At 39.2% G+C, this 9,949-nt stretch overlaps 2 protein-coding genes across 2 annotated transcripts; one reads left to right on the top strand and one right to left on the bottom strand.

Moving 5' to 3' along the window:
• Positions 1-522: 522 nt before the first annotated feature.
• Positions 523-3,988, bottom strand: LOC135149668 (uncharacterized). Its single transcript, XM_064085451.1, has 8 exons — positions 3,244-3,988; positions 2,744-3,124; positions 2,250-2,627; positions 1,931-2,080; positions 1,388-1,446; positions 1,123-1,312; positions 790-1,081; positions 523-613 (listed from the first exon to the last, which is right to left on the bottom strand). Exons 1-8 carry the CDS (start codon positions 3,986-3,988, stop codon positions 523-525), a joined length of 2,286 nt encoding a protein of 761 aa, XP_063941521.1.
• A 1,115-nt stretch (positions 3,989-5,103) lies between these two features.
• LOC135149667 (uncharacterized) lies at positions 5,104-7,286 on the top strand. The gene is made up of 4 exons (XM_064085450.1): positions 5,104-5,476; positions 5,564-5,679; positions 6,133-6,161; positions 6,227-7,286. Exons 1-4 carry the CDS (start codon positions 5,104-5,106, stop codon positions 7,284-7,286), a joined length of 1,578 nt encoding a protein of 525 aa, XP_063941520.1.
• Positions 7,287-9,949: the final 2,663 nt, after the last annotated feature.

Raw genomic sequence — 9,949 nt, 5'->3', positions numbered from 1 at the left:
TGGAACGATATTCTGCTTCGGCAGAAAGATCGGGCTACTACATGCTTGCTTCTTTGCCTTCCAAGAAACCGAGGATGGGCCTAAAAAAATACAGTACACCTGAAGTAGACCGTCTAGTACAGGGCAGGTTGCCCAGTCACTATCGCAATAAGCAGTAAGTTGAGCAGATGAACTAGAAGCCAGTAAAATGCCTTGAGAAGTAGTTCCAATGAGATACCTTAACAACCGTTTGGCAGCTTGGAGATGTGTTTGCTGTTGGCTGATGCATATACTGTGAGAGAAGTTGAACTGAGAAGCATAATCCGGCCTAGTGATGTTAAGTAAATCACTTTCCAACAAGCCTTTGATAACAGTGGGATCTGGAAGTTCATCTCCAACAGCTGGAGTTAATTTCAGATGAACATCCCATGGGAAGTTGTAGTGGGTCGCTTCCCACCATAAGACCAAACTCCACAATGATATCATTAGCATACTTCTTTTGGCACATAAATATACCCTCTGCAGATCGGGAGATTTCAATACCTAGAAAATATCGAAGATCTCTCCCATGTCCTTCATGTGAAAGGTTTGTGCCAGCATTGCTTGAGACTTTGAATCGAACTCATGCAATTGCCTGAGAAAAGCAGATCATCAACATACACAGGATCATGTTACAGTAGAATGAGTATGTATAAAGAAAGACTATAGTCATTTTTTGACTGAATGTAGCCCATGGACAGCAGAGTAGAGGAGAGTTTTCCAAACCACAATCTAGGGGCTTGTTTGAGCCCATAGAGAGTTTTTTTTAACCTGCACACTAGGCCAGACTTAGGAGACTGTAGGGCAGATGTGGCAGTGATTCTGCACCCCAAGTGTGTGTATCCTGATGGAAGTTTCATGTAGATTATATCAGACAATTCACCATGTAAGAATGCATTGCTTACATCCATCTGACATGTAAACCAATTTTGCATTGCTGCTACTGCAAGAAGGGTTCTAACAGTGGTGAGTTTGGCAACCGGCGCAAAGGTTTCCGCATAGTTAAACTCAATACTCCTGTTTGTTGCCAAGAATGACAAGCCTCGCTTTATATTTTTCGACACTTCCCATCAGGCAAAAACTTTGTCTTAAAAACCCACTTACATCCAATTGATTGTTTGTTCGCTGGTAGAGTAGTTATTTCCCATGTATCAGTGAGCTCTAAAGCATCAAGTTCAGCGTTGATCGCTTTTCTCCAACAATCATTTTGTATAGCTTCTTTGAAACTGACTGGATCACGAGTACCTTGAATAGTGGCTAGAAAAACAATGAAATTGGGGTTCAACTTGAGTGACTGCAAGATTAGAAATTGAATCGAATATTGGAAGGAAGCACAAAGTCTTGCATCCAGGCAGGTTTGTCTACTCACTCTGGCAGATTGTCTGGGAAGAGGTGTATCTGGTGGTGTATCTGGTGGTGTATCTGTGTCTGAATGGAGGAATAATTTGTAGGATCATTATCTGGGTTATCACTGGTGTTTCACTTTCATTCTCAGGGCTTAAGACCTGCATTCATCAGTGACAGGTGGGTTAGGTTGATGTGTAAAGGTTGGAGGTAAGGGACTCATATAGGAGGAAGTGAGTTTTTATGAAAAGGAAACACAGCTTCATTAAAAACGACATCCCTTGAGATAAATTCTTTCCCAGTGAGTAAGTTAGAAGCTTAAAAAACCTTTCTTCAAGTGGAGGATAACCTATAAATGCACACGGCACTCCTCTCTGTGAAAACTTATCAGTAGAAACAGCAGGGTTGGAAGCAAAAGAAGGCAGCCAAACCTTTCATTTCCTCATAGGAAGGTGGTTCTTCATACAACATCTCATAGGGTGTTTTATTATTCAATACAGGTGTCGGAAGTCTGTTAAGTATATAAACAGATGTCATGACACAAGCACCCACAGAGTTAGTGGCAAACCAGCATGAAAACGAAGTGATCTAGAAATCTCCAAAATATGCCTGTGTTGTCTCTCAGCCCTAGCATTTTGCTGAGGTCTGTGAGCACAGCTGGTTTGGTGCAGAATACCATTAGCAGAAAAGAATTCTTTAGAGGCTTTATCATCAAACTCTAGTGCATTAATCCGATCAAAGAAACTTAACAGATTTGTCAAAGTGAGTGTGAGCATACTCAACAAAAAGATTTCAGATTTGCAAGAGTGTCTGACTTATGTTGAAGGAGGTATATCCATGTATGCTAGTGTGATCATCAACTAGGGTAAGAAAATACCTATATTTACCATTGTAAGCTACTTTATATGGCCCCCAAGTGTCTAAGTGAATCAATTCAAATGGTACGGAAGCATGAGAGGTACTTTCACTGTATGGCAGTTTTGCAAACTTTGCCATGGGACATGTAATGCAAATTTGAGACTTATCATGAACATATGGTTTAACACATGGTATATGTTTTAATTTGGTTACAGATGCATGTCCAAGTCTATGATGCCACAAAGCCAACTTAGCAGGAATATCATTGTGAGTGAGGTTAGAGCTATTACCAGTGTCACCAGTTGTTGCAACAGCAGAATTGGCTAGCACATTCTTGATAGAGTCTTTGCTTCTGTCCAAATAATACAACCCATTCTTTGCTTTACCAACACCCTTGATTTGTTTGTCTTATTGTCCACAATGATGCAGTGATCAGAGAAGAACTGCACTTCACATCCTCCATCCTTAATCAACCTTTGAACAGAGAGAAGGTTGTGTTTGAAATGAGGAACACACAGCACACCTTTTAAAATCAAATCAGGTGATAAACACACAATTCCTGAGTGAGTTATGCCCATAGTTGCGCCAGTAGGGAGATTGATATTTTGTGCTAGGACAAGCCTCTTTGAATCAATCAGATTTGACAGCTGAGATGTCATGTGGTCTGAAGCTCCGGAATCTATGATCCACTCACTAGAGCATCCTTGAGCAGCAGCAACTGTTATCATTCCTGAGAAGTGGTGATCCAATTCTTCATCTGTGTCACATTCCTTCCCTGAGGCTTGAAGTTGTGGCATAAGTTTCATCAACTGATCCAGTTGTTGCGGAGTGAATAGCAATCCTGAGTCGCTGTGAGCTGCAGCTGCCATTTTTGGCGAAGAGAATGATTTAGAAGGGCCTGAGCCTGAGTTCCGGGGACTTGTGTTAGTAAAGGTTCGTGGTTTAAAGTTTGACTGTGGTCTGTTGTTTCTTGGATGCCACTTGGGAATCCGACCACTCGCCAACATTTATCAGCAGAGTGACCTTTTACATCACACACTGTGCACAAGAGTGGCCTATCAGATTGAGCTTTACCATACATAGCCATAATCTCGTTGGAAGATGAGGCGTTTAACACAGCTCTTTGAGCCTCTTCCTGCTCGAGAGTAGCACAAGCAGTCTCAACAGTTGGTAAAGGGGTTAACATCAGGAGATTGCTCCTTTGTGTGTTGAACATTTCATTTACACCATTAAGAAACTGAAACAATCGTGACTCCTCCTTTTGAGTGTTGATAGTATCCAACAGTTTCAGTACCTCAGGTGTGGTACTTGTGACAGAAGGCAGCATGTTCATAGAATCGAGTTCCTCCCATACAGTTTTCATGGAGGTGTAGTACTCAATGATAGACAAATTATTCTGCTTTAAGGCATATAAATCCTTACACAATTTGTATTTTCTAGATCCATTTGTAAGAGCGAATCGTTTCTCTAGATTATTCCAGATATCTTTTGCAGAAGACATATACATAATGGACTGCTTGATAGTGGAAGAGACATTACCAGTGAGCCATGCTATGACCATGTTGTTGCAAGTCTCCCACATTTCAGCCTTTGCATCATCATCAGTGGGAATGGATACCGTGCCATTAATGAACCCAAGTTTTCGTTTTGAAGAGAGATTGATCTCCATGGATCTCCTCCATGCTCTATAGTCTGAGCTTCCTTGCAACTTATCCACTTGTATGGAACTTGGATTATCAGAGGGATGTAAGAAAAGGGGATTAACCATATCTTGGTATGTGACTTTATTTGAAGCCATGAGAAACAAATCTGAAGAAGCAAGAAACAGAAGAAAAGGCAGGTGGAGGTAGAGAGGTAGAAAGGAAAGCAGGATAAGAGAGATTTAGAAGGTCTGGATCATGGTGGCTCTGATACCATGTTGACAATTATAATTCATTCTGTTTAACACAATATTCAAGAAGAAAGATAAAGAAAGAGAGCTTGAGAAATTAGAGACTGAAACTGAGGAACATGTAATTGCATTACTTTTGTCCTGCCCATACTGGGTTTTACAATAACCTTATAACAACTCAAAAGTGCTAGTAGACAAATATGACTTAGACAGTACTGCTTAACAACCTCAGAACAAACAAAAGCAAGTAACAACCTTAGTACTACTCATAGGACATGACAAAATAGGAACAGACAATAAACTAAGCAGCTGAACAGACAATAAATTAAGCAGCAGACAGCCGAGCTGAAAATTATGTGACTTATTTGAGCTTTCTTTAATAGAATGAAGATTAGAACACACAGTTCTTGGAATGAAGTTCATATAAAATTAAGTTGATACTATTAAAATTCATGTGTATATAGTCATGCATGTCTAGCTACCTCCTTGAAACCTTGTCTTCTCGTAACTGAATTGTACGGTATTCACTATGCTAAAACATATACAGCAGGTATTATACTCATTCAAACAATTAGGAAGATCAAATCATTTATCTTCTCAAACCCGTGTTCCTGTCTGTTTAAATTTTAAAATTGAACATATGTTCTCAAGTGAGAATAACTATTAAATTATTCATTTAGCAAAAAAAAAACTATTAAATTATTATTTGTTGAAGATGTTATAACTATTATGCGGAACCAACATTGCTTTTTATGCTTTTCTCAATGCTTTAGTAGATCAGTGTTTATGTTTACTCTTTTGTTAATTGGTACAATATATTTTTTACTTCTATTTAATTAGAGGCATCTTTATATATTAATTTGCACTCATTTGTATGAAATAAACTCTACATACAGTAGCTTTATCCCCTTATATTAGCTCCTCCTCATATTATAAGGTTTAGTAATATTGAATTTCATCATTTTGTAATATTGACCGACATTTTTTATCAGATGGTATTGCTTCCTCGTGTTGGTAGAGAATTCCAGGCTCAAATTCCAGACCTTATAACAGGACCTGAGTACAGTAGCTATCTGAAAAGGCCGGTTGACACAGAAAACGAAGATCATGTGCCCTTCGATTTTTTTGTGGGATTACCAGTACCAGTCACATTGATCAGAGATATCAGCATTGTCTCAGAGAAAAAGAAAGATGAAAGGCTGGGCTTTTCTGCGCAATCAACTGACTCGCTTTCAACAGATCCATGTTACGTTTTGGTTCCTGGGGTCTGCCGTGATTTATGGAATGATACAGAAGAGGCAAGCTTTCTCCATGGCTTGTACCTCTTTAAGAAGAAGTTTGTTGAGCTGAAGGAATTTGTTGGAAGTAAAAAAATGGGAGAATTATTGTTTTTCTACTAAACAGCATTTTATAAGTCCTCTGGATTTAATACATGGTCAACGTGCGGTGAAGGCAGAAAAAGGAAGCGTGCATATGGCACATGGTTATTCAAAGGTTTCAGGCATCAGGAACTATTATCTCGTCTGAGTCCTCAGGTCTCCGAGGAAAGGCAGAAACTGCTGAGGGAGGTAATTTATTAACTATACTCTCTTTTTCCCGTGTAGAAAATTTTAGTTGTAGGAATGTTTCTAATGCTCACACTACCCAGTCAACCTAAAAAACAAATACACAATGCAGGATTCTGCAGCAGGTAAGATCGTCTATTTAATATCCGACCAGAGTTTGTGCACGGATAGTACATATTACTTAACACTTTTTGTTCTTGTCAGGGAAGTTTATAACTCGATTTTTTACTCTAAAAAATATCTGTGATTTTTAATTAAGATCCCTATACATGTTTTGGATTTCATCATTATTGATTGGTGGATCGAGTTAATGGTTAGTGGCTATTTAATGTGAGTGAAGTTCGTGTCTTAATTAATGATTTTCACTGCCTGACATATATAGGGGAACTTCTCTGTTCATTTTCTGTGAGTGAAATTAACTGCTCTCATTTCTCTGCTTTTGTGCTCAATTGGCAGGTGACTGAAAAATATGCAGAGAAGGACATGTCGCTAACCGAATATGTGTTCTCTATAAAATCTATTGTAGGGTTAGAATCCTTTGTTAATTCAGTTGCATGGTCCGTAGGCCTGTGCGGATACCTGTTGGTGAAGCATGTTCCAATCTTGAACTTGCTGAGATTGTGAAGATTCTCACTGGACGTTGTCGTTTAACCAAAGTTCAGTCTAGTGATTTGTTTTGGGAAGCCGTCTGGCCCTGTTTGCTGGCAAGAGGATGGCACTCAGAACAGCCAAAAAACAAAGCTTCTCTGGTCTTTCTTCCTCCTTGTGTTGAGAAGTTTTCAAGAAAACTAGTTAAAGGAAACCATTATTTTGAATCTCTTAAAGATGTCTTGAGTAAAGTTGGTTCTGAACCAGAGCTTCTTCAGCTTGACACTTATAATGATGAAGGGGAGAAGAAAGAAGAGAAGGGGTTGATTGAGGAGACCAAGGAGCAGCAAAATTTTCCTAAGAAGCATTGTTTTTCTTTGCAGCCTCAATCTCAAATTTGTGATATGGATAATGTAACTCATACAAGCCTCGATAATGGAAAATCTGTCAAATTCAAAAAATTGAAAACTTTGCCATCAGAAATGATAATTGTTTCCCAACACAGTGAGGAGGATACTTCTTTTGTCTCAACTATTAAATCCAATTGCATCCAAAACGTGTCGGTGGATCAGCAAACAAGTAGTTCAAACCAACTTGTTCGGATTGATGGTCCGGAAATCATAAAGAAAGCAGAAAAGCAAAAGAAGTTGTACGGCGACAAGCAGGCACCAGAACTGGTAGATATTCAGTTGAGCCAAAAGCTGAAGAGGGATAATCTTGATAATTTACTTTCAGTCAGGGGAAGTCACAGGACTACAACTGCTTGTACTAATGAGGAGATAGGTTCCGACAGGAGCACATTCCCATTGGTTCCGAGATTTGGAAACACTTGTGGGAGCACTACTAGAGCTTCTCAAGATGATGATTCTTTTGATCAAGAAAATTCTCAATCTGGCATGTTCATGACAAATTTATCAAACGTGCAAGATGATATTACGAGCACCAGGAATAAACTACCAACTGCAAGAGCTCTTGAAGCCCTGGTAGATGGAGATTTAACAGTGAAGAGAAGGCGGAAGTAGAATTCTGTGCTAACTGAGACATCATGATTGTTCAGATTCTTTTTAAATTTTAAATTTATTTACGTAAATTATTAATTTACAGATATTAATCTATCATATAAAAAACATATGAGACTTAACTGAAATAATAACCTATCTCAAGTAAATAAGACATTCAAAAAAATATAAATACTACCGTTTTAATGTATGTGGTTAATGCTTTTGAATAAAAAAACTAATTGATTGAATAGCTCAAGCGGCTTAAGTGGTGTATTTGTGTTGGAAAGGTCTTTGGTTCAATTCCTAAGAATAACATGTTTTTTATATATATGAGGAGGGGCTCGGGTTCGGAGCTAGGTAATTTATTTGAGGCTTGACACGGGGCTCCGGTTTGGAGCTAGGCTTGACACGAATCTGTTCGGCTATTATATATATATAAGTAGATATTCTCTTTAATTATATACTATGAGATTATCCTAAAAATATTACATTGTTTTGAGTTTTAACGAGCCGAGCTCGAGCCGAACACACTAAAAGCGCGGCTCCAGCTCATTTTCTTAACGAACACATATATGTGTTCGAGCTCGAGCTCGAGCTCGAGTTCTTAACGAACCGAGCCGAACCGAGCTTTTATCGAGCCGAGTTCGAGCTTGTTCGCGAACAGCTATGTTCGTGAACAGCCTTACAAGGCACTTCTCAATATATGTTTAGACGTTGACATAACGACTTTGCTTCATGTATTGACTAACAAGTGAACTTTGCGGTATGATGTTTCATGAGACTTACCGGTAAACTTTCCAGATTTCTCGACATGTTATTTTCTCAGTAAGAGTGTGCAAGACAACTGCTACATTCCTGTGGTATACAAAGCTACACAATTGCTGCATTTTTGTGGCTAATTTTAGTATAAACTTCCTCATAATTTAAGTTTACTATAGAGGTTGAGGAACATTTGATCCCTGCGTATTTCAAGAATCTCTGTTCTGCTCATCCTTCTGCTGCAGGCTAGCATGAGATTATAATTTAAGTTTGGCATAGTGTTCTGTAGATAAACTTTTGACATGAGATCATTAGAGTTGTGCAAATACTCTACTAGCCTGTACATGACCCAAGCTTCCAGCACTGTTTTATGCGTTTAGACAAAATCCTATTTAAACTTCGTAGGAATTACTTTACTATAGATCCTTCCCAAGTACAATAGCGGTGCTAAATCAAGAAATTTCTGATGCTCCGTTTATCAATGTGAATAGTTTAAAATGATCAAGGTCAAGATGGGTGAACCGCAAGAACTAGAAAAAACCAAGTGGAGAGCCTCTCCATAAATTTCTGCGCAAGTGTTTCATGCTCCTAATTATATTCAAAAATTTATGATTATAAGACCGTCTAGTGCATACATGTAAGCATTTGATATAAAATGGTACTGTGAGCTGGGAACATAGCTCCTGAAAATCCTTTATACTGAAAAAAAAGAAGTCTAATCTTGAAAGTTGAAGCCAATTTATTTTTTTTTGTGCTGGAGAGAAACCACCTATGATTACGGCTATCGATCAGATTACCAATTCCATAACCTGCAGCTATGGACATCATTTGTCAATAGCTAGCTTGATCCTAATGTCTTGGGCGCATCTCAGTCCTTCCGGCTCCTATTTGAGCTCGCTGTCAGATCTCCATTTACCAGGGCTTCAAGTGCTCTTGCAGTTGGGGCTCTGCTCCTAGTACTCTGTCTCCGAGGATTTAAGTTAGCGGGCTGCTCAGGAACACCAATGTCTGCAGAGGTGTTGGGTGCATAGAAGACATTTTGTTGCGGACTTGTGACATCATCTTGCATGTTGGTAGAATCTGTCAGGAAACCGCTGTTTGGAAAGTCTACAGGTTGTTGAGGCAAGTTCAAGTCAATTAACATTCTGGATTGAGGATTTTCTCGATCAGGACGATTATCATCTAGAGAACCTCCGGGGCTCCAACAAGGGCTTTCTTTTTGTGAACTAGTTGCCATCCTATCTTTGGATAAACAAGAAGCTACAGTCCTATATTTTTTTCGAACTGAAGTTGAAGTATCAAGATCATTTCGCTTATGCTTTTGGCTCAGCTGAATATTCAATGGCTTCCTTGCCTCCTGGTCCTCATACAAACTTTTCAGATTCTTGAATTTTGCCACTGGTTTTATGGAACCTGGACCATGAATCTGAACTAGTTGGTCCGAACTGCTGTCAGAGATGTCCTCGATCCACCCATCCTCCTCTTCCTTCTCTGTTTCATCCTTTTCAGTGTGAGGCTCGAGAAGTTCTGGCTCAGAACCAACTTTGTCCAAGACCTCCATAACAGAGACAAAATATTGTTTTCCTTTCAGTAATCCTTTGAAAACTTCTCAACACCAGGAGTAAGAAAGACCAGGGTATCCTTTGCACCTGGAACACAAGCCTGTTTCTTTTGCTGTTCTGAGTGCCATCCGCTTGCCAACAAACGCGGCCAAACTGCTTCCCAGAATAAATCGCTGGATTGAGATTTGCTTAACCGATATCCTCCAGTTAAAAAATTGACAATCTCAGTACAAGTCAGGTAGGAACATGCTTCCCCGGTTGGTATCCGCACAGGCTCAATGACCTTGTTTGTGAGATCTCTCTTGCCTTTACCAATGGAAACTACATCAACAAAAGTCTCTATCCCAACCATGGACTTTATAG

The sequence above is a fragment of the Daucus carota genome, chromosome 9 (genome assembly GCF_001625215.2).
Source record: "Daucus carota subsp. sativus chromosome 9, DH1 v3.0, whole genome shotgun sequence".
Classification (NCBI taxonomy): domain Eukaryota; kingdom Viridiplantae; phylum Streptophyta; class Magnoliopsida; order Apiales; family Apiaceae; genus Daucus; species Daucus carota.
This window is presented reverse-complemented; position numbering and strand designations above follow the sequence as displayed.

What these genes read in the sequence shown, in the direction of transcription:
- LOC135149667 (XM_064085450.1), top strand. Translation starts at nt 5,104, where the DNA reads ATGGTATTGCTTCCTCGTGTTGGTAGAGAATTCCAGGCTCAAATTCCA. An exon ending in GCTGAAGGAATTTGTTGGAA is followed by an intron (nt 5,477 to 5,563) that starts GTAAAAAAATGG and finishes CGTGCGGTGAAG; the next exon opens with GCAGAAAAAGGAAGCGTGCA. An exon ending in AAATATGCAGAGAAGGACAT is followed by an intron (nt 6,162 to 6,226) that starts GTCGCTAACCGA and finishes TTGTTAATTCAG; the next exon opens with TTGCATGGTCCGTAGGCCTG.
- LOC135149668 (XM_064085451.1), bottom strand. Translation starts at nt 3,988, where the DNA reads ATGGTTAATCCCCTTTTCTTACATCCCTCTGATAATCCAAGTTCCATA. An exon ending in TTCCCAGACAATCTGCCAGA is followed by an intron (nt 1,313 to 1,387) that starts GTGAGTAGACAA and finishes CTAATCTTGCAG; the next exon opens with TCACTCAAGTTGAACCCCAA. An exon ending in GAACAAACAATCAATTGGAT is followed by an intron (nt 1,082 to 1,122) that starts GTAAGTGGGTTT and finishes CCTGATGGGAAG; the next exon opens with TGTCGAAAAATATAAAGCGA.